At 43.3% G+C, this 24,519-nt stretch overlaps 2 protein-coding genes across 2 annotated transcripts; one reads left to right on the forward strand and one right to left on the reverse strand.

Moving 5' to 3' along the window:
• Positions 1-257: 257 nt before the first annotated feature.
• Positions 258-14,528, reverse strand: snx33 (sorting nexin 33). Its single transcript, XM_070830855.1, has 2 exons — positions 12,757-14,528; positions 258-576 (listed from the first exon to the last, which is right to left on the reverse strand). The coding sequence occupies exons 1-2, from the start codon at positions 14,183-14,185 to the stop codon at positions 323-325; spliced, it is 1,683 nt and encodes a 560-aa protein (XP_070686956.1). The 5' UTR covers positions 14,186-14,528; the 3' UTR covers positions 258-322.
• A 1,899-nt stretch (positions 14,529-16,427) lies between these two features.
• On the forward strand, positions 16,428-24,117 carry snupn (snurportin 1). Its single transcript, XM_070830939.1, has 9 exons — positions 16,428-16,487; positions 18,023-18,187; positions 18,607-18,793; positions 18,935-19,039; positions 21,202-21,298; positions 21,999-22,096; positions 22,266-22,343; positions 22,853-22,933; positions 23,105-24,117. Exons 2-9 carry the CDS (start codon positions 18,030-18,032, stop codon positions 23,423-23,425), a joined length of 1,125 nt encoding a protein of 374 aa, XP_070687040.1. The 5' UTR covers positions 16,428-16,487; positions 18,023-18,029; the 3' UTR covers positions 23,426-24,117.
• Positions 24,118-24,519: the final 402 nt, after the last annotated feature.

Below are 24,519 nucleotides of genomic sequence, written 5' to 3' on the forward strand. Positions count from 1 at the left end.
AATCGCCTTAAATTATGTCAAATAAACAATATGCTGTGACACTGCCTATGTGATGTGTATTTCAGAAATAAAAGGTACAGTAGGTCTTTAATAAAAAACAAAATAAAACATGTGACTTTGAATCCATCAAAGTGAAGGACTAACTGGCTTTGTAAGTCTTTCCAGTAACTACTGCTTCATTTATGGGCAAGTCTTTTCAAACTGAACCGAGCATGGCCGACACAAAATGCCTCGATAAAAGAGTCAAGACTGCCTCTTCCTCTTCTTCCTCTTCTCTTCTCTGTGTTTTTGGCATCTTGGAGCGGGCAGCAGTTCAGGGTCTTTACAGACAGTCGTACATGCGCAGGGTGCGCTCCAGTTGCTGGACAACACGCTGGTAAAAGGCTATCTGCTCCTTGAGGTAGGCCTGCATCATGTCTTTGAAGTCCACCTCCCGCTGCTGATGGAAGTGGCTCATCTCTGCCTGGAGGGCAAACCCAACCGTCCGGCAGCGTTTCCTAATGCCGTCGGCCTCGTCCTGGTCCATCTTCCCTTCGTCACTCATCCGCTGGCTCTCCTTCACTTTGGCAAAGGCACCTGGGTTGAGATGAAAACACACGTTACTATCAGCAGGCTGGTTAAGATCAAGGTCAAAAACAGTGTTAATGCACATGATGCATCTATCCAAATAGAACACAAACATATTTTAGTGGTATCTAGCCTTGTAGATAGTTTGGGGTTTTCTTCTCTAAATAGTTCTGCCTCCACTCCAGCTGTTTGTGACGTTTGTTTGTTTGTTTGTGCCTCTCCGAGCACTGAAAAAGTTCAAAATTTCAAAATTTAACAGCAACACGTTTTTACATAAAAAACATTACTGGCTGCTCCACAGAACAGATGTTTTCATGGGGCACTACTTTCTACATTAACCCTTGTATGGTATTTGGGTCTGTGGACTAGATTTAATCTGTTTTCATGTTCTTTATCAAAAGAAAAATTATACAATTAGTCATTTTTTCAAACTCAGATTCATCAATATGAGCCAACGCCAATGGGTCTGAGTTTGAATTATCCAGAGCAACAGGGACACAGGGATTCTTGCTGCTGATTGCTGTTCAATTCTTTAAACTTTGGGAACAACAAACAACTTTCCAGTCACCTCCGTTGTATTGAGGCAAAGGCAGACACCTTATAGAGACAGATCCACCAGGCGAACACAACTGAGACTACATGAATGGAGAGATAAACCACGAGAGGTAGATAAGAAGTTTGTCTTTTCTTTTTTTTTTTGGGAGGGGGGGGGTGTATTTGGTTGACGTATTGTCAGACAATGTGAAATCTCTTAGAGTATGTTCTAATAAAATGTTAACGACGACAAACAGATGTATAGAGTCACTGAAAGGCTGTAAAATGTGCTTCTGATAAAAGGATGAAAATGAAAACCCTGAAAGAAAAGCTGATCGTAAAATAGTCTAAAGACGACCATCTCAGGTTTGTATTGCTCTTTGGGTGGGTCTGTTACACTGCTACACTGCTACAGTAATGTTATGCCAATATCTCCTCCATGACGCTCAGCAGTAAAGACCAACATCGTAACTCTCCCCCCAGGAATTAACCGCCGCAGAGCTGTGCACTTTATAGGTAAAGCGAGGAACACGCTGCACAGTTACTTTTTGTTTCACTGCATACCAAGCGTCTAGTTTCAGCGCGACGAGGACAAGTTGTGACCGCATTCACTCAGACAGCCATGACGTCACTTTCCAAGTGAATAACACGGCAGCCTGGTGGCATGTGGCCACGCTGCATTTCACATCAGATTAGTGAGTCTGTCCGTATCCCACACAAGCTGATCTTAGTCACACATCATGTATGAAGGCTAGCTAGCAGGACCAGTTAGGACACGCCAGTTGTTCTGTCTTAAATATATCCGCTGCAGTGTACAGGTTTTATCCATTATCTGTATCTGCGAGTTCAGGCCGCCCTCGATTTTGTACGGAATTCCTGGCAGAAGTCTGGGAAAGCATGAACAGCACTTCCAATCTGTTCCAGCGAGGAGGCGTGCGGACTAGAGTCTGTGGCGCTGACCTACATTCATGTATTCTGTTTTCCACATGAGAGGAGAATGTGCATCACCAGATAGCATGTCTGTGGGACATAAAGGAAAAGCGCTGGTGGCTGTGTGTATGTGTAAGGAGCAGGGAATAATGGGGGGGTTAAGTCAACATTTTTGGATCAGCTAATGCAAAATATCATCACAAAAAAAGCTTTAATGTGCTCCCACTCTCAGCTAAACCTCTACACTGATGCAAAACTGCACAGTTAAAGCAGCAAAATACAAGTTACAGAAAGCAAAGCTGTGTCCCACTGCTCTAAAAGAAACACTCCCTCCCTCTCACTATAGACGTACTGCCTCTTTCTCCCCAGCTAACAAATGCTCCATGATACATGGCCAGTGGTCTGGAAAGTCACCAGATTTGTTTATCTTGTCCAACCAGACTGGCTAGTGCAGGTTTTATGGCTGTGGCCAAAGAGAGAATGAAAGTATTTCACATGTGACAGCGTCACGGGTCTGTGCTTGGTAGATATTAGTAATCTGCAGGGGAGCCAAACACACAAATATGGCTTTCTAGCAGGGTTTCCACAGGGTTCACCAAGTTAAAGAGACCTTTTCACACCACACAGAAAGCACTTCATCATGCCATGACTATACCTGCCAAAGTATGAAAGTACGATGGATTATTTATCGTCATATCATTATTTTCTCCAGCAGTATATTAAAATAGTTCCCAATGATATAATTAAGTGCCATAAAAATGCATGAATGAGTTAACCACAAATAATACATTTAAATAATTTTGCCAAAATCAACACTCGCCCATTACGGCATCACGATGAGCTTCCTGTAGCTTCACTGTGGCTCACAGTAGTGACAGTGTTTATCTCATGGCTGCATACATGTATGTATAGAAATACATTTTTCATTTTGCAACCCAACCGCCGTTCTGTTGTATAACGAGTATTTTAATATGGATTGAACAGCCTCCAGCACGATCAGTTCACTGTTGCAACAATCCCAACTTTAGTTTCTAAGTGAATGACGTCTCTCGTCACCCTGCCCGGTTTAATAAGTCGTACAGTTTGTGTGAGAATGAGACGGAGAGAAAAGGAATGAGGACAGTCGAGATTAACTACAACCTCAACCCTCGGGGCGACTGAACTCTGCTAATCAGCATCTGCTACATTCCCCCTTCCCACAGTCCTCCCTGGGCCCGGGGTCACCGCGTGACGACTTCAGGAAGTGCAGCGCTTCTTCTCCTCGTCTCCATCCACCTTGTGTCCGTTTAACACAAACATGAAATCTGAGAGATGGACGTCCGTCCGTAGGATATTTGTTTACAGCACCGGGTGCTTGTGTGTTTGTATTTATGGGTTAGTGCTGAGGACATTTCCCAGCTCCCTGTGACTGAGCTCTTTTTGAGCACAGCCATCATTATTTTTCCCCCGAGGACTGCAGATTATTTTAGGATCCAACTGTCAGCATGCAGCAGTTTAAAGACAAGTGTGTTTCATTTCAACTCATTCTCATCTGTGACCACAGTTTCCAGTCACAGCTGATTTAATCATTCTTTCTCTGTAATCATAAAAGGAAGGCATCGTTAACCTGGAGCAGAGCCTCTTTAGTTTGTAAGACATCTGACCCCCGTAATGAGCACGTAAACCATCAACATAACTAGTAGGCTATGGGACAGTGACTTTTTGGCAAGAGATTCTACTGTGACGGTCGTCTTAGGAATACATTTACAATTACAAAAAACATCGCTTATAGTTTTCTGTGTGTGTGTGTGTGTGTGTGTGCAGAGTGAAACAGCTCGGGGCTAGTAGTTTAAAGCACGGCCACCAGTATGTGATGACTTCACTGCTGCAATGCAAACCACTAAACACACAACACCCCCATTTTTCCTTTGAGACTTGGAACTGGGCTTCATTTCTCCCTTGCAACGTAAAAGGGAAAAATACTTGGCAGGTAACAGCATGCTGTTTTCAAATCCAAGATAATGGACAAAGGTTTGGTGACTAAAACTGCCATTATTCACACGCACTATAATACTAGGTTACAGTTCAGTTAAGTTCAGAGTCTAAAGCCCTTCATATCCAAATACTGAGGAGGAAACCTGGTGTAGTACTGAAGTTTCTATTTGTATAATCAGAAAGGCTCATCACTGTGAATTTACTTCAAAGACTTCAAACTTGAGTAAGATTAGCGGGTGTTATTCACGGTGGACAGCCAAGTAAATAGAAACATTTCTCAGCTGAGGACAAATGAGGCTTGTCACCACAAAACACTGACCATTAGTTAAAGGGCTCTGAGTGTGTGTGTGAGTGTGTGTGTGTGTGTGTGTGTGTGTGTGTGTGTGTGTGTGTGTGTGTGTGTGTGTGTGTGTGTGTGTGTGTGAGGGGTTGACGTCTGTGTCAAGCACCACCAGTGAACTGATGAGATATTTGTTCTCTCTAAATGTGATTGATGTGCTAGAGAGAAGTGGAAGGGTTACTTGGTGAGCCATCACTGTTATTATAGATAATATTGGTGATATGAGTGCAATCACCAGCTGCAGTGATTCCACTGAAATGAACGGTCGATAATGACAATATTTTATCTAGATGGAGGACAGGAAGGGAAAAGAGAAAAGGAAGGATGATGAAGGACAGGAAGGGAACAGCATCTGCAGAAGAGCTGAGAACTGAGAGAAAACAAAAGCTTCAAGAGGAGAATGACAGGGTCAAAAGGACTCTGCAGTATCTGCCAGGGTTTGAAGTGGGTCTAAAAAGCCTGGAGGATACACAAACATGAGGAAAAAACCACTGCTGAGTAAGCTAACAGTAATCGTGTTTACAGCAGCCAATCAGATACACAGACAAAAGTTTCTGCCCTGAGCTGAAATGATCTCAGCCGATTTGCGCCATCTCAAATATCCTTCGTCCGTTAATCTCCGACGGCCAATTTCTACTCTGGAGAGTGGCAACTGGATACAAATATTTCCAATTCTTTGATTTTTTTCTGACTTAAGGGATGAGGAATGTTCAAAACAGAACCACCCTCTCTCATCTGCACGGGGAATTAGTTACCAGAAATGTTTCATCTGGGAGCGAGCGACATCGTCTGCACGCTCCATATTACTTTGTGCACAACCTCACTACTTCTTTTTTTCACCGTGACTGCAACTGTTGCACTCGCATAAACAAAACGTAAAGTTTCTGAAAGTAAACGTAAGGCTCCAAAGCTAAGATTAAAGCTTTTACTTGGAGCCATGCAAAAAGATGTTCCACAGATGTTCTTTTTTCAGAGTGTGCAGAGAGCGTCGGATCTAAAACTGTCACATACTTGGTGTTATAACAGCCAGACGTCTTCCTATCAAGATGTATTTGGTTATTAAGAGCTCAGCTCAGCACTTATCCTGAATAGAGATATAGTTCATCACCACTGCTAATAGCCTTGTGTTGCTCTCACTACTTCCCCTGTGATGGGATTTAATTCATCCCTTTTCAGCTCAGGTTTCCTAAATCTGTCTGAAAAAATAAACAGCTGCTGTCACAGTGTACTCAAAAGTTGGACGGGAGATGCAGGCAAATATTTGGAAATTCCAGCCACTATTGGGAACAAAATGACCTGCTTGATTGTGAAGTCTCAGGCTTTTCAAAGCCAGCCAGCCGCACGACATTCAGATATCGCACATTAAGTGAAATAAATGACGAGTTTCAACACTAACTGCATCATAATTCCTTTATTATTACTTCAAGCTTTGTGAGACAACAGTTGTGATGTCCTGAAATCCCTCTGGATCTTACGGCTCTCTGTTCTGTTTGTTATGGTGACATTAAATTAATTTATAACAGCTTTAGCTCTTTTGTTATGGAACAGATGTATTTTTCCTTGTAGCTTTTGTCTACTGACACGTGGTGCAGCGGCTCGAGAGAGGCAGCGCAAAATTAAAAAAACTCCAGGCGCAATAAATTCTCGACTGACACATCTTGGTCAAATGAGAAAGGATTTTCCAGTGTCCTAACTTTTATGACTGCTTAGTAATACAAACCCTAACCCACGACACAAGAAGAGACCAGAGAATGCACAGCTAACAATGCTCTCCTCTGAGGGATGGCGTCTCCATGCCAACCACGAGCATTGTGCCGGCGTTACCGTGACTACAGCCATATTGGCAGATGCCCAGGATCTGACAGTTGAAGCTTCATTCCTGTCAGGGGAGCGAAAAGATTAGGAGAGCAAATGCTGCCCGTCAGCTTAACACAAAGAAGATGATGTTTTAGTTACTTTAGCAGCACTTTAGCTGAACTGGAGCTCAATGGATGGAGCCAGAAAAACAACTAGTGTGTGAGCTAACTGGTGCAACGTGACGCCAAAAACAGAGATTGATCAAAACATTAACTGATACAAACGGCAACGGCTCATATTTTCCATTGATTCATGACAATGCACGCACTTGGAGAGGCAACCTCCTAAATCACAGGAGGCTGGGTGCACCCTGCACAGGATGCTAGGCTACCACAGAGAGAGACACACACACACACACACACACACTCACATCTACAGGCCTGCATTACACTGGGAAGAAGCCCATGCAGACAGATGGAGATCAGGTCAGGCCCAGCTGAGGGGCGACGGTGCTCACCTCTTAGCAGCCATGTCATCCTTAATAAGCATTAGAGCGATGGCACTGCGTTTAGGCAGCATTCATTCATTTTGTGGCCCCTGGGGTGCAGTGAAACGAGCTGGAAACATCTGATATTGCCTGATACCTGATCACCTGATAGTGCCGTTAAAGCAGACATCTTTAAAACGGCTGCATTCAAACATGCAGCAGACACAAAGAAACGGTAGCATGCATTACAAGTCTTGTTTTATCTCTGCTGTGGTCTCCACCAACTTCATGAGGAACATAAATATATTATCTGCTAATTTTGTCTCTTCACCATTTGGTGCTTGGAAGGTCGTGTTTTTTTTTTACTGAAAACAGCTGCCTGCCTCACCTGGAAACAGGAATAATGAACAAAACAGTTAAGTTGCAGATTATAAAACCCAAAAATGAGCTGCAGGACACTAAACTACCCCCAGTCCTTCCTTAGCTAATGCAGTGCACTGAGGCAAAAGTTGAGCAAGGTTCAGCTTGACAAGAATGAAATGAATGAGGATGCTGCACTTTTTCACCCAAAGCTATCATCTGTCTGAACATGGAGCTTAATAACCACAGACCGATGTGCCAAGTTTAAAACTGAGAAGTCAGCCAAGCCAGTAGGTTATCATGGACACTCAGAGTTACAGAATCTTTGCGAGGCGCATTTCTTATAACTAAAATATTAGAGATTTGTTCATCTCTGTTGTAACTGGGGTCACAGTGGGGGCTGGATTGCTTCATTGTCCACTGAAAGATAAAAAAGGTGCCTCTAATGTTTTGTCCAATTCCAGATCTTCTGTATGAAGAAGAAAGAAGATGTCATGGATCAGTCATGGCACTCGTCTTTCCAATATAAGCTAACTCTTCTTGCCTCGTGCCTTTTTCAGCCTAATGTCACTTAGCTCTGACGTTCTCTGAGAAGAAGAGTGAGGCTGCGATAGCGAGGACGGAGTTCTTGGAGACATCTGTAATCTCCTCCGGTGTGAAACAACAGTGCACTGGGCCAACACAGGCAGGAATGCATGTGTGTGTGTGTGTGTGTGTGAAGACTGGGGCTTCGCCTTTGTCAAAATTTATGAGTAAGCAAGCAGGGGAGAGAAAACATTTGCTCTCCATAGTCACCACAGTCAAGCAAAGGCGACTATAGCCAACAAAATAACATACAAAGGTGCCCTAACTGCATCCTGCTGGAACCCAAGCCTGGGTTCACAGATCGAGGCTTGTCTACCTGCTGGCAGGGGAATGTTAATCTCTACCATGTTTGCCCGACAATAAAAACACACTATACGCTCTTCAGCACGTAGCACATAGAAAAATGACAACATTTTGAGAACTGCTCTGGAAAAAACACGTTCGTGAGTGCATGCAGGCGCAATCCTAATAATGAGGTTATATACAGTATATATATATATATACTGTATATAACCTCAGAACTGGCAGTAAAACATCTTTTCCTTTAAACTGATAGAGCCTGCATGTGGTTTTGTAATGTGTTGCCATATGGAGGACAACTAACCTCTTGTCCAGATTAAAAGTCTGGCTAGCACACGAGAGCCGTCCCAGGGGAGCGAGCTCATTCTTCGACTGAATAATGCTCTGCTGTGGTGTGGATCACAGAGGGTTTTATCCCACTATCAGCAATAGTTGAAGGGAGGGAGACAAACACTATACTTTAGAACAACCTAGACGCCAAAGAAATTAGTCAAGATAGTTGGGGAACAGCTAAAATCTGGTGTGTTTTATTTTGAAAAATGCACTAAAGATTACCACAGGACATTTGTCACGAATTCTTCTTCGGTTTCTTCTTCTTTGGTCATTTATAATCTTGTACTGCAGACTTTTATACAGCAATTACTTGTGTGTGGCCTTTCCTAGCTAACCCAAAACTTGCAGTTCAATTTAATGTAGATTCTTTCTTTCAGTTCATCGTTGTTTCGGTTTGTCCACAAGAATTTAGCAGAAATTGCCGTCTGTCTTTCCACAGCGTGTCATTCTGAGGACGCAGGTGATGCAGGTCCAGACCTCTTGTACAACCTCAGATTTCATCTTGCACAACACGTGATCAGATCAGATTGGACTGATACCCACACGGCGGGGCGGGTTGGTTTCACTCTATTGTGCACCCTTTTGTGCACGAGCTCTGCTCTGCTCTGTTCTCTCCCATCAGCTGTTGCCAGGTACTAAATCTACTGAACATGATACCTGTTGATGACTCTCACAAATACCTTTTACATAATACACAAGATCAGACTGACACCAGGCCCACATTGCTTTGCTTACTTTATGAAAACAGACAGTAATTCTAATTCAACAGCAGACAGCACGATGCATTTAAAAGACCAGGATTACCAACAAAGAAGTAATTGTAACGGGCAGCGTGGTTGTAGCTGGCAGCGCTCACATCTGCCTCCCACACAAACACCTTTATTCTATAGCAATGCAACCCTTCGGATCACCGTCTTCAATTGTATTCAAATGCGATGAATGTCTAAGTGCGGGATTAGTTTTGGAAGGGGTTCAGAGGATGGCAGTCAGGAGTCCGAGCTGCTGGACCAGACGACATTTACTTTCTCCATTACTGAAACCAGGGCAGCTGCCCAGACAGACAATTCAGCCCGAGAGAGGAGTGACACCCAAAAACAGGACAGACAAAAAGGGAGAAAGACATTTATGGAGCACACCCTGACATCATTCCAATCCTTCTCCTCCCTAGATCCATTTTATGAAGCCCACATGCAGTCGCTGCCCAACACCACATCTCAAAGACAGTTAACATTCCTGCAGTTTACATGCTCACAGTGGAATTAAAAAAAAAATCCTCCAATAAGCTCAGTGAAGGAGAAAGTCGGACAGGAAAGACGCAATGTGCAGATGAAGAGGAGGAGGAGGAGGAGGAGGAGGAGGAGGAGGAGGAGGGCACCGGAAAAGGTTGACCTCAGATCTGTGTGTTCTGAGTGTTGCCACAGCTGTATCTGGTTCAGCAGAACACAAGTCACATAAAGGGGAGTTATCTGGGAAGACACTGCTGCTCAGCCTCCTCGTGTATTTGTTGTCTCTTGGCTCAGGTTGGGGCCTTTCTCAGTTTTTTTGCTGTTGCCAATACAATAGCTAACACTAATTTCAGTATATATATATGAAAAATATTCTTTTATATATTTATATATTTTTGTTTTCAACAAACAAAAGAAGCCAAGACTCAAAATGTTGAATACTGTCTAAACAGAACCAGCTGTACAAGTGATTTGCCAGCCTGAATGAGTCTAAACTAAGCAAATTATGATTTAAATCAGAAACTATTTGGCCAAAGAAGGGGTAAACAAGACCTCCAGGTAGTTTTTGTCAACTTTCAGTACCAAAATAACAATGGCAACATTTTTTCACATCATTTTGGCTCAAAGCTCATTAGACACAGACTATTTCATCATCGTTTGAGCACAAAATAATAAATAATGTCTGCTTATACTTCCCCTTTTTTCCTTTCCTGCTATTTTTGATAACATTCGCTCCAAGTGTAACTTTTGACATCACTTAAATATCGATATGTCGCTTAAGTGTGTGTGCTGATCTTTACAGTTGTCAGAGAAACAACGTGTTATTCCTTCTATCAAAAAGGGTTTAAAGGGTCAGTTCAACAAAATTACAGAGAGACATGTTTCTTTTTGCCCCTCATAGCACACAGCTAGGCAGATATTTCCAGCTCAATGTGCCCAGGTTTTCAGATATCCACCTTTGTCATGACAATATAATGGGGATGAGTGGAATTTCCTCTGTGGTGCTCCAAGCATGTAAACTTAATTTCAGAGCCAGATTTCTGAAAACTTTGGCATGTGAAACTATCTTCAAGGCCCGAAACCACCAGGGTTGAATTAAAATATTCGTTTTTGTGCGATTTGGGTGGACTGACCTTTTAATATCATTCACATGGCCTTGTTTTTCTCATTTATTCCTGGGTGGAGTGGCTAAATGTAACTAGCTCAGTTCACGAATCACGAACAGCCTCTGTGATAATGAGCGCCAGCTGCTCGAAGGAGATAATAACACTTCCCAACAGCATTATTCCTCACTGGTAGCAACACTTTCCTTCCAGACCTGAACTCGCTCGGATCTACTGATGTGGTTATTTGTTTGAGAGCTGATACAGAATGCTGATATGAAAGCACTCTGACTATCTTGGACCAAACTCTCACACGGGCCGCAGGGGAAAAACCTGCTATGAAAACTGAGCTTTCAGTATTCAGCGTATTCAAATGAGGAGTATTACAGATATAGGACAATGACAGGCTTCATGATTTTAGGTCAGTAAAGTTACTGATTAAACACCACTAATGCCACTACATGAGATTAACTGCAGTGGTTTTCCACAGATATGAGCAGTGAATCTCCAGCATTAGCTGGAATTTCTGCTGTCATTCACAGCGGGGATTGCTGAATGATGACTGATAACAAGCTGAGCAGCTTCCTGAAAAGTCACCTGAGTCTTTTTTGAAACAATTACACATGAGAGATATGAAGAAGCGTGATATGTGAAAGCGTTGGTATCACTATGCAGTACATCTGAATGCTATACATACTTCTAGAGGGATAAAGATGTCAACAGCTTGTCTCTGAAGAAAGCCAAATTAAAAAACCACAGGAATGACTGCTGAGCACCAAGGCTGTCAACAAATTCTAAAAACAGGAATTTCAAGCATTTCTACTTTATATTCCACGTTCACTAAAACCTGAGCTATGAATGTATTGTTTCATCTCTTTAAAATGTACTGAAATACCCTTTGTGCCTACACACCTAAGCAAAATACTGAGGAAGGTTGCAAAGATTAAGATAACATATCACTTATTCTGACAACCCAGTTCTTGATCCACCTGACACCTGTGTTACTCAGGTGTCACATCATCCTGCTGCTTGTAATACTGAACGAGAACAAAGCACTTCCCTATTTGTCTCATCTGACTCTGACCACAAACCTGACAAATCTAACATGAACTTTCGCAACCAAAGACACACCCAATGTTAAATGTAATGTGTTCTGTTACAGCGCTAGTAAGGTAAACAGTTGGATCAACAGTTGGATCTAATGGCAGCTATTGTCGACACATTTTGTTTTACGCCTGTAACATTAAGAGCCTTGGAGATATAAAAAATGTGACTGTTACACTTCAATTACTTTGAAACACACTTTACAATATGCTCAGTACACGGGTTGATCTTATTTCTCCAACACCCCACCACCTTCTCTTCAAAGACCTGTTTGCACAGGTTGTCAGAGTCCATCGTCATTACGAAAATATTTGTTAAACTTCGACAATGTGCCCGTATGTATTAGGGTGTGTGCGTGTGGTTGGGTGGAGGTCAGGGAGGTGAAGCAAGTGACCTCAGTTGCTGCAGGCGAGCACTCTGACTTGCTATTTGTCCAAGATTGACATATAAAGTAAACAAATACAGCGTTTCATTCTCGGGATCAGATGGTGAATGACTGCATGTGTGTGTTTGCGATGAGGGAAGTTGCTGGAGGCCAAACCTGAACTAATCTTTCATCCATTACAAAATAAATGCCACAGATTGAGGAACAAAATCTGAGTTTGTTCCCATAAGCAGACACTTTGTGTATTATTATAATTATTACTGAGGCTCCTGCAACACTTTCCCAGTGTAGCTGCATCTTATCTCAACTGGAAGATGAGCCAGCATTGTGCTGGACAGCCTGGGAGCTATCGGTGGTCGTCACAGTGTTCAGATTCAATAATAATCTGCTAAAACCTTCAACATAGCCGTAGCTTCTGATAAACTTTGATGGGTGCGACATTAAAACCCATTACCGTATGTGGCCTAATGGCTGGAGGCAGTTAAAATGTTGTCATTTGAGGTAGGGAGATGTCTTTGGACGTTAAGTTCAAATATGGGTGAAGCTGCATGAATGAATATTGTTGAGGAGGCTGAGGACACGTCCAGACATCTGTGCTGATTATGGATGTAATCATCATTAACATTTTTAACTATGGTTACATTTGTAATTTCCCTTTAACGAAATTTGCATCTGAGAAGACATGAGAGAAACATCTCACACACTGAAACTACTCATGATGATGATTTTACCTTTCTGTAGATGAATGATGTCGGGGAAGTTGGCGAGCAGGCCTTGGTAGAGTGACAGCTTGTCCAGCATATGGAAGAGGTCATACTTAGGTTGCTCTGCAAACATCTCTCCAATGTTCTCGTAGGTGCGGCCAGTATGGGAGATGGCGTTGTTGAAGGTTTCTGAGCAGTGGGGAGGGTCCAGCATAAACGCCTGGCTGATAGACTGGAAGGCATTTCCCAGCCGCTGGAACTCCTTCCTGAAGCCACCCAGGTGCTTACGCACCAGCTCCGAAGCAACATGTGTGAGCTGCATCACGCTGTCGTCCATCTTCTTAGCAAAGGCCTTGAAAGAGTCGATTCGCTCCTCTACATCCTGAAGGTCTTGGTGCTCGTTGGGGATCTGCAGGGTCAGCATGAAATGGGCACCCACCATCTCGTCCTTCTCTGCCCGTCTCTTGCCCAGTTTCCACTGCTTGTCATCAGCGCACATCAGAAAGTGCTCAAAGCCTTCATACTGGGAGAGGACTGGGTGACTGGTCATGTGGTTCATCCACAAAATCAGTCGCCTCTTGCGCTTCTCGATGAAGTCTTCCTCAAATCGGCCCGTGGCCTGCTTCTCAGGCAGGTGAGGAACGGAGATCACAGTGAACTTGTGTAGTAAGCGGTTGTACAGCCAGTCAAAGTGTTTGTAGCGCCTGTAGACGGGACGCCCTGTGTGGCTCGGCGTGACCCGGTACGAAATATACGTCTTGATGCCCTTGAACTTTGTCTGTTTCGTAGGGTCTTCGATGGAGCAGGAGAAGGGCTGTGGGCTCTCCTTCCACTGGGGGCCCAGGGGGCCCATGTCGATGGTGTACGACTCGGCTATCTTTGCCATCATGGGTACATCGCCCAACACAAACGCTTCAACCCCTGAGCGGACGAAGCTGGAAAATCTGTTCAAGTTCCTGCCCACCATACTGCCTTTCCTCGAGCTGGAGATGCTGTCCTGTCTCTCCATGTACGGTTTGGACCGGTAGTGCACGTTGGGATTGTTGGACAGTGGGCTCTGGTGGGCATGCCCATTGGCCCCGGGGCTCTTAGAGTGGTCGTCATCCACCACCGTAGATCTGTCGTCCCAGTCGTCCCAGTCGTCATCGTCGTCGTCATAGTAGCTCTGCTGTAAGTGCAGAGGAGTATTTGGGGTTGAGGGGAAATAGGAGGAGTCGTTTCCTAAAGATCCTGCCGGGCTTATGGAGCAGTCAGTCACGTTGGAGTTTGAGCGAGTGCGGATAATTTCCACATAGGATGCTGGGAAGAGACCCCTCTCCCCCCGGCTGTTCTCCCCCTGAAACCAGCCGTCCACCGACTTCTCGTCAAAGATAACCAGTTCCTCGTTCTCCTGGATACTGATCTCCTCTTTGTTTTCACTCAGAAACGTGTAGATCGCTTTGGCTTTCACTGACATCTTGATTCTCCAGTGGATCCTAAAGCAACAAATTCTACATGCACATAGTGCTTAGATTATGATGATGCTACTGTCTTAACGCATGCTGTACTGGAAACATCAGACACTAGCTCACTGGAATATTCAAACACATCTCACTTTACATGGCAGCTGTTGGATCAGGTGTGCAGCAGCACAGGATGACCTATGTAACTTTAATGATCTCACCCTTAGTAAACACAGGGGAAGGCAGCAGTTGCGTAAAACTATGACTTCTATCCGCCAAAAACAACTTGAGAATGTGCCTCCTTCAGCCCATTGAGGCTTCTGCTCTATTGTCTGATCATCTGTTATTCTGCAAAGTCCAACAGTAACTTCAGGCTGTTAAGGCTCTATAACACACACACGAACTCCCTCAGAACAAACTCCTTTCACATCACAAACAGGTTCAAGAAGAAAACTGCTTTCACCAAAGAGCTCCTCTGACGGTGGCTTTAATCCTCAGAACCCGGACCAACCTCGCATTGTTCACTTATCGGACCCTAGATTCTCATTCCGGGGCCTAAAAGTGCTCCTTAGTGGAAGTATTTCCAAGACAAAGTGTCCTGGCGTGAAGAGCAACACAGGGATGAGTAATGGTATCCCTGCGCATTGTGAGCCTGCATTCCCTCACACTGAAACTTGCTGCGTTTTCCTCGTAAACAGGTTCCTGCGCATCTTCAGTCGATCCGTGCAGTTGAACAAAAGCAGAAAAACAGAATCCACATCCAACCACCGTCCCTCCGCGGAGCATCAGCGCACCTCACGGCTCGGCCTTACTTCTCCGCTTCACTCCTGCGCGCTGCTACAAAGTAACTCTTTCCATGACGTTAGACTCGGACAATTGGAGGCAACTTCGCCTTTTTTTTTTCATCTGCTCCTTTATATTCTTTACAAAGGGACACTGGCTCAACACCGCCCCCAGCAGGACACACTCGGTATAGCCTGTGACACACTGCACACCATCCAAGGGACACTGTACTACTAAAGGCCCTGCAGTGGTTGTTCTGGTGGGAGCAGAAAAGTTTATTCTGAACACTTTTCACATAACAAAGTGCTTCACAGGAGTAAAAAGAAGTTAAAAAGGAGATGCAGTATTAGTAAAGATTCAAAGATTCAAAGCATTTATTGTCAAGTGTACAGTGCAGAAATGAGTTTCCCTGTACAATGAAAATCTTACTTTGCCATCCACACTGAATGCCAAAGAGTTAAAAAAAAGAATAGAAGAGGATAGAATAAAATATAAAAACATATAAATATAAACTACTATTGCTAAATAAACTGCTATTGCTTAACATATAAATATATTTACAAAATGTGCAACTTAACATAAAGTACAGTCAATGTGCAGATTAGAGGTAGTTGTGACTCCTATTGGCTGTTAAGGAGCCTGATGGCGGTAATAACTGTAGGAGTGATAGTGGTAACATCTGCCAGCATAGATTTGTATATTATAGCTTTTATTTCTACGGAGTTTAGTAGAACTAAGTTTCAGGTTTGTTCTGTATGTACTTAGTTTACATTGTAGACACAAGTTTTCGCCAGAAATATTTCACCAGAAAAAGACAATAAAACAAAGCAGACAAATTAAAACAGTAAAAGTACAATTTTGAAGGTTGTTTTCATTTTATGCTACAATATGTCTTTACCCCACCACATTCATTTAGCATTCCCAGCTAAAGTGAAAGTTTAAATGACACGATCAGATACTATTATATCATAATCATCATAATGATAATAACAACATAGTGAGTATACTTCTACTTCACATCAAGTACATTTTGTAGGTGCAGTAACAATCATGTACTTTAAAGGCAGGACTTTTACTTTGCTACTTTTACTTCAATCTGAATACTTCATCCAGTGCTGCAGATATGTATTTATACGCCAATGGACGAAACAAACTAAACACACGTAACGCAGCACTTCTCAGGGAAAGTCTGCTGTGTAAAAACTCCGGGTTAGTTTTTCTGTGTAAAAACTCCGGGTTAGTTTGCTGTGTACAAACTCCGGGTTAGTTTGCTGTGTAAAAACTCCGGGTTAGTTTGCTGTGTAAAAACTCCGGGTTAGTTTGCTGTGTAAAAACTCCGGGTTAGTCTGCTGTGTAAAAACTCCGGGTTAGTTTGCTGTGTAAAAACTCCGGGTTAGTTTGCTGTGTAAAAACTCCGGGTTAGTTTGCTGTTTAATCGGCCAACTAAAAGTCGCCACTGGTGGGAAACATGACGGCGTGACGTTTCAGCAGCGGCGGCAGCAGCAGGACCCTCAGCCTCCCTCACAGTCCCAGGTATCTATTAATATCGATTATTTAGCCAATATCATCAGTTACAATGTGACCAAACCCCCGTGGCTCGCTTTGACTCTGATGATGATGATGATGTAGCCAGCAGGCGTTCTAACTCCGTGACGCAACGTTCTAGAACCCGCTGCTAACGGCCCACAGAATGTTAGCACGCGTAGCACGATGCTAGTGAGCCGCTGAGTTAAGTGGCTACATGTAGCCGTGTGTTGTGGAGGAGCTCCCGGGTCACTGGTGTGACAGCGATGAGGGCGATGAGTCGAGCCGATCTTACATTTTGTTTAGTGTTAGATCACCGTGAAGAGCTAACTAACCAAGTGGAGCTCCTTCTGCTCCATCAGAGGAACTGCTGCTTGGTGTAGATGGAAGAAAATTAGTTTTAGTGAATGAGCACATGGTGTGTTGTTGACACTGACTGGCATGTTGTGTGTTAAACTTACAGAGATCCCACAACACCCTGCGACAGCCAGAGACAGTCATGTGTATTAATGATGAAAAGATTAACTGATTTGTCAATAAAAAAGATCAGTTAATCATGTTAGTCATTTATCAAGCTGCAGAGCCAAACATTAGCTTGTTCCAGCTTCTTGAATTTGATGATTTGCTGGTCGTCTCCATATTAAATATTAAAGTTTTAGACAGAAAATAGAAGCAATCTGAGGAAAACTGTCTTAGCTATTGTTTCTATTAGGATATCTATGTAAAGAAATGCCTAAAAGGGCAAAATGATCTTTAAAGAAGCAGTTTAGAACCCTATTTATATTTAGTGTTTCCTTAAAGATTTAAGAATAAGAATAAGACCGCCTTTATTTATCCCGGAGGAAATTGTTGTGCCAGAGTGTGGTACAGAGGTCGTCACAACAATACAAAATATTAAAATACAAAATTGAACAGAAACTTAGACACAATAAAATACAATTAAATAGTCTGTCCCTTTTTTAAAACAAAAAGTACAGATTGAAAAGTACAAATTTGTGAGAAGTGTCACAGTGTGTGAGGTGAAGTGTGCAAAGTAAGTGAAACTGTACAGAATAGACTTTAACAATTAAATAAGATATGTGCAAAGTGCAAACTGCAAAACGGGAGACAAAGTGAAAGGGAATGACCTTAGATGGAGCTGAGAGAAATGTCTGTGTGAACCAAAGCACAAAAAGTCTGAGACAACCGGATGTTAACTGGCAGGAGAAAAGCTGAACTGCCAGCATTTAGAAAACGTCTGCTTATTCTTATTATGGACACACCTTTACCTCAGAATCACAAAAGGCAGCATCACTATTATAGTCCAACACCCCATTTAGATATTTACTGCATGGATATATATTCATATTTTGTAAATGCTGTAGTTTGCAAATATGAAACAGATCAATCCTGCAAGCTGCTGCAAAAGATTCTGAATGATGTGTCCTATTAATAATGTCACTGCTTTCATTTGGTGATTTTTTTTTGTAATGGATTCATCAACCACATTTCCTTACAATGTAAAAATGCTCATAAGCTAACATGACCACTGTGTTGGTTTATAGAGTCCCCATGGATGACCTGACCCAAGCCCTCTCGGCCAGCTTCGCTGTGTCCAAGGAGCCCAACAGTACGGCCGCCCCCCACCCTCGGCTGGCCCAGTACAAGAGCAAGTACAGTGTGCTGGAGCAGAGCGAGCGACGCCGGCGCTTCCTTGACCTGCAGAAAACGTAAATACCCTTACATGTTTTAATTGAAGAAGCCACGTTAGTTCACATTACGGAGCCTGCTCCTGTTCCTGTTCCTGTTCGGTTAGAAGTCCACCAATCAGGAGTCACTGCTCCAGATGAGTGCTTCTTTAACACATAAAGGTTTTCTGCCTGTTTTACTTGAGGATTGCAACATTAACAAGTTGCACACTTACAATTACAGTAATGGTTCTCAGCTACATCCCAGACATGATGATGCTTAAATTTAGAAAGCACTTAAAGAATGATTTGATGGACTTGGTGAAATGAAGAATTCACTGTATGCAGATTCACTGAGTTTAGACTGAAGTTTAAAGGCCACTATGTCTTGTGTTCATCATTAAAATAATGCCACGGTGCAAGTATCTGAATGAGCCTTTGTCTCCCATCACTTACCTCAGTAAAAGGTTAAACTACGTCAACCATGCGCGGCGCCTGGCCGACGGGGACTGGACGGGGGCGGACAGCGATGGAGAGGAGGCCGCGATGGAGAAACAAGACGAGGGGGAACGGGAGCAAGATGGCAACACCGAGGAAGAGGGGATGGAGATTGAGAGGAGGAAGCTACCAAAACATTATGCCAACCAGGTCAGTTTTTGATGCGTTATGACTCTTCTTCACGTTACACCTTGTGCTTGTCTGCTGCTTTCTTCATTTGAACCAGCAGAGGGCGCATTTGTTTCTTGAATGGCAACAGATTTCACCGACAAAGTTCTCGTTCACCCTCAGATCATGCTGTCAGAGTGGCTGGTTGATGTGCCATCAGAGCTGGACACCGATTGGTTGATGGTGGTCTGTCCCGTGGGGAAAAGATCTCTCATTGTTGCATCTAAGGTAAGAACTTGTGCTCCTACCTCTGTTTCTCAGTCTGTCCCTGAGGTCCCTCACTTGGAGGAAGTAGATAATTATTTCAAAGCAGCCTCTTGTCGGCTTTCGAACTGGTTTCCATCCCCGCTGTTTTTGATGCGACGTCTTTCAAAAGTAATTACAGTTTCAACATTTGATTTAGATGAACAACAGCAACAGCATCTCTCTGATTTGAATGCACTGTCACAACGTTTGGACGTATTGCTTGCAGCTTCCACAATGAAGCCCCAGTATTGAGCAGAGAAAGATGAGTAACTGTACTCAAATTTAACAACGTGGGTGAACAGTTAGGAAGATTTGTCCTGAACTTGAAAAGTAGAAATCAGCAAGCATCAAGCAATTTCATTATGACAGTGTAAAGATGTGGATTTGTATCTGTAAGGTGTAAAATCAGTACCATTAGTATGTGACATGACTACAAGAATGTAACTCAAAAAGAAAAAAGGGGGTTGGTCTTGACACAGAGGTTAAGGAGTTAAGATAACTTGAAAAAGAAAAAAGCAAGTTGTGCATGACACACAGGCAACACAACACAGTGATCATTGTGCTGAGCCACGCTGTGTCTCATCATTCATTTGGTGGTAAGAGAAGTTATCATCACGCTGATGTAAGCATGAATATGTCACTGGGTTGTAATACAGAAACAAACAAAAAAAAAAAAGGTCTCTTTGCTGGAAAGGCTCCTGGTGAAAAGTACATGATGGTTGTGCTTTGTGTAATATTTTACCAATGTTCTCCCACTCTGAAGCCTCAGCCTCTGAGTGTCATTTCTAGAGCGGTAATATCAGTAGTATGCAGCCGTGGTTTCCAAACTTAATGTCGTGTAAAGGTACGGGGGCCTCAGAGCAGCTTGGCTGCGAGGAAATGATATGATTTAGTGCAAAAGCCGTCTGGCTGTTCTGCAACATTCTTAATCTGTCCCCGTTAAGCCCACGGCATCAGGATTAGGTCCGCAACAATTATTTTCATTATCGATTCATCTGTTGATTAATTTAGTCTGTGTTTAAAAAAATAGAGAAGAAAATGGCACTGGCTGCTTCTCAGAGGCCACAGTGATGTCTTCAGTTAGCTTTTACTTGTCTGACTAACAGTATAAAACCATATTATATTTACACATTCAATTTACTGTCATATGTGAAATCAAGAAAAACAGATATTAGACTTTAGAATCCAGATTTGGGACTCAGGTTGGATCCACGGTGACCAAGTATAATTATCTTCTTATAAAATACTGAAAAAATGAACTTGTAGTCGCAACTCTGAGGCTTTTTTTCTGTGCTGGTGTTCTCATGTTGTATCAGCGCTGTGGTTTATGAGTACTGAAAAAGCTTCTCAGCATTACATGCACATTAGTCGTAGCTCTGGTGCAACACGCCTGTCCGGTCATACTGGCCCCAGATGACTCCCAACACACTAACTGTACTAGAGTCACTGACACCCAACACCCTGTGACGCAGCCATCTCTCACGTCAAAATGTCTTCCGGTTCCTCATTCATTCATTCATTCATGCTTCATCCAGTGGTTTCCGTTGCTGGAGGAACGAGATGTGTGTCATCTGTTAGCCAGCATTCATGTGTAGTTCAAAACTGTGCAGCTAACTTATTCTTAACCTATTCAACTAACGAGTGTGTAATACTCCAGCACTGTACTAACATACCTGTACTAACTGTATGTCGTGCACTGAACCCTCTTGGCATCAGGTGTTTTCGTGACATTTCGTGATGTCGTGCTAATTACTGATTTGCTAATCATCACTGTTGTCAGCATGAAGTCAACCAAATACTCCGAGCACCATAAATATACATTTTATTAAGTATGAATTTGTGACTTTCAGGAGGATCTACTCATTTTTGCATCGTGGACAATCCCATTTTTCCTGTTTAGAATCCCATACTGTAAATCATTGGAGCTGCAGGAACATTACCTCATGTAGGAACCTCAAACGTTTCCTATTTCTAAAGAGAAATCACTGAATTTGTTGAGTTCAAGAAAGGATGCACTCATTTGTACTGTATAGTATTAGTACGGAGAAGGTAAGGCCACTCTGTTATTTCCACCTGGGAGCAGCTGACTTTGGGGTAACTTGTCTCATAAATCATCTGTGTTTCTGACTGTCTCTTTTCTAAAGGGTTCCACTGCAGCGTACACTAAAAGCGGCTACTGTGTGAACCGTTTCCCCTCCCTGCTGCCCGGTGGGAACCGGCACAACTCGGCCATGGGAAAAGGTAGGTGGGCCTGCTGCATGTGGAGCGAATAATAGAGGACTGGAGTGTTTCTCTCTCTGACAGCCGCTCGACGTGTTAATGTTCTTATACCAGAAGCTAAAAATGAAACAACAAGACTCCCACTGCATCAGAAAACATTATCAGTTAGCCCTTGTGTCAGTAGATTAGTATTTGTTTCATGTTTACAAGTAATCTCATCATTTGACCACATGACTGGATCCATTACTGCGAGTGACAAACATCCATTTCTCTGGAAGAACTGTCGGGTAACATGAGGCTGTGTGATGGAAACACTCAAACATGTATACACAGAAAGAGAGAGGAAAAAAACAGCGTTTGTAAATGTGAAACCGGACATGAGTTCTATGTTTTTTGGGTGTCAGTGTCATAAAAATGCCCATTAAATTCTGTCGAACGTTCCCTCGACCCTCCCTGATGGTTCACTGGTAATACATTGCTGTATCAACATAAGAGCAAACATAGACTGAATTCGATATAAATGTTTTTATGTACTTGTCCCTTGAGTCCCATCTTTTGTGCCAGCATCAATCAATCAATCAATAATCCATGCACACACAGTATGTTGAATGAGGCAGTAAAAGTCTTTCTCCTGCTTTTTTTTTTTTTTTATTCAGTAAAATGTTGTGATAATATGGGATGCTGAATGAGTTTTATACCTTTTTGTATGTGCCCCATCCAGACTACACCATCCTGGACTGTATTTACAGTGAGGTGGACAGAACGTACTACATCCTGGATGTCATGTGCTGGAGAGGCCACCCGGTCTACGACTGCCCAGTAAGACTGCCTTCTAATCCTCCAGCAATCCGGGAATGCTTGTCTAATTGCTTAAGTAGCAAAGTCTGGGCCACAGATGTGCGTTTTCTTTGCCACGTTGCCCATCCCATTGGCTCGGAGGAGTTGGTTTTTTTTTTTTTGTTTACAGCACTTGTTTTCTCATCAACAGACCGAGTTCCGTTTCTTCTGGCTCCAGTCCAAAGTCCAGGAGGCGGACGGCCTTTCGGAAATCGCCAAACGCAACCCTGTGAGAAAGAGCACCAGGGATGGAGCCTCTTCACTCCATCTCCCATTTGTCCCTCCTAGTTTTCACTACTTCGTTATGTTATGTGAGACGCTGCAACATGTTTGTTCAATCTGCAATTTGAATTTGTTTTGCTTTATGCGTCGCTGCCTTATTTCCACATATGGGACATATAAAGTCCTGAACTTGAACTTAAACATCCTCAGGGGAAAATGAGACAAAGGAAAATGAAAGGCTCCCCAATTGCCATCTCTGGTACTAATTGTGCTCTAAAGTGGTTATTACACACAAATCTTGAAGATTATGCCGCTTTTAAGGCGGCTTGAACTTTGAGTTCAAGTTCCACCTCTTAATCTTCAGCGTCTGTGTGGTACAGCCCAGTAGGAGCTAAATCAGGCTTAGTCCCTGGAGAGCACACAAACTATTGGAGAGCAGTTTCTCACATTTGACAAGAAGACAAATTGTGTGTAGGAACTAACAACATGCTGCTCTGGTTTTGTTCGGTCCAACAGTTCCGGTTTGTGAGCCTCCAAAGCACCGACTGCACAGCGGAGCTGATTCAGAAAGCTCTGGCAGCTGAGTACAGCTTCAGCGTAAGAAAAGTTCTCTTGTTCTTCAAGGAGTCGGATAAATGCTGCAAATGTTCCGTGTGCTGTTGTGTTCAGGAGGTCACTTAGTACCTTTTTATGACACACAAACACAAATCCAGTCTGTGTGCCTCTCATCAGGCTTTGATTAGTTGAACTCTGCATTTCTGGCTGCAGGTGGATGGTCTCCTCTTCTACCACCGCCAGACCCACTACACCCCCGGCAGCACCCCTCTGGTGGGCTGGCTTCGCCCCTACATGGTCAGCGACATCTTGGGCATAGAGGTCCCTGCAGGACCCCTCACCGCCAAGCCCGAGTACGCCAGCCACCAGCTGCAGCAGATCCTGGAGCACAAGAAACCATCGAGCGAGGTTCGTCCAGCCAACAGAAGCGGGGGCTATGAGCTAGAGTACCTGTCCACCCCGATCCAGGACGGAGAGGACACTTTTAACTTTCTGAATCAAAAGCCCATAAGGGAAGCACACATGGAGCTGTGAGGGGGGGGGGCGGCGGTTCTTAACGAGATGCAGATTGCCAACTGTGTGTTTCTGAGTGGTGGCGGCCCACATACGGCTCTTTAGAATGGCTGCTGAATGGTTTGCACATCTGACCAATTGCAGAGCAGGGCTAATTCTAATCTGGCACTGCTCAGGACGCCCTCAGCATGCAGATCAGTCCAGCTCTGTTATATATACATATGCGTTTTTATTTGGTGAAGTCTGCCGTTTACATCCGTGCTTTTACCTGCCACACAGCTCCACAACGGACTGGTGTCTCTGAGAATGACTGCACAGTCTTTAGCCACTATAATTAATGAGTCACGGTCCCTTTTTATAACAAGAAAGATGCATGCCATCGAAAAAAAGAGGACGACAGGGCTCTTGTGTGAGAGATGCTCTAAAGTGCAGCACGGTGAATTCTGTGGTCGCGTCATTTCGCTGCTCTGCACTCAAAAACGTGTCCCGCATAAGAGACGTCTTCGCTGCTGTCGGTTGTTTGTACGTCACTGATGTCACAAACTGTCGCTGATGCTTACTAACAGAAAAATACAGGCGTTTTCAGCGGAGCGATAGTCTGAGCATGATGGTCACAAACTACAGCTGTGACACGGACTTTTACAAAGTTAGCGTTGGATTTAAAATTGCTTAGAAGATGTTTTAAAGTGTATGTTTCTAAATAAACGTTTTTTTTTATAGACCTAAACTCTCCGCATCTGGATTGACGGCTCAGAATTGGTTCAATCTTTTAAGAGAGACATTTAAAATGGGATTTTATTTTTTTTCAGGTTTTAAGAAAAGCAAGTATTGAACAGATTTCTAACATGCTCCTTTAATTGAACTTTAGGTCATTAATATGTCAAATTAATCTGTCAAGTCCGTCACTAAATGGTGGTTGGTTGATGTGTGAAATGAAGGCAGCTAATTGACACCAGTTATACAGTAAAGTGGAGATAAAATTGAATTTTATTTAAAGAAAAATCACTTCAATCCCTTCAGACTAGAGCGAACACGTCCTGTCAGTAGAAGTGTGAGTAGCTGATGTTCCAGTATCTGGTGAGACGTGAGTCATACTGCTGATACCAGCGCTCCTC

This window comes from Pempheris klunzingeri, chromosome 5, assembly GCF_042242105.1.
Source record: "Pempheris klunzingeri isolate RE-2024b chromosome 5, fPemKlu1.hap1, whole genome shotgun sequence".
Lineage (NCBI taxonomy): Eukaryota > Metazoa > Chordata > Actinopteri > Acropomatiformes > Pempheridae > Pempheris > Pempheris klunzingeri.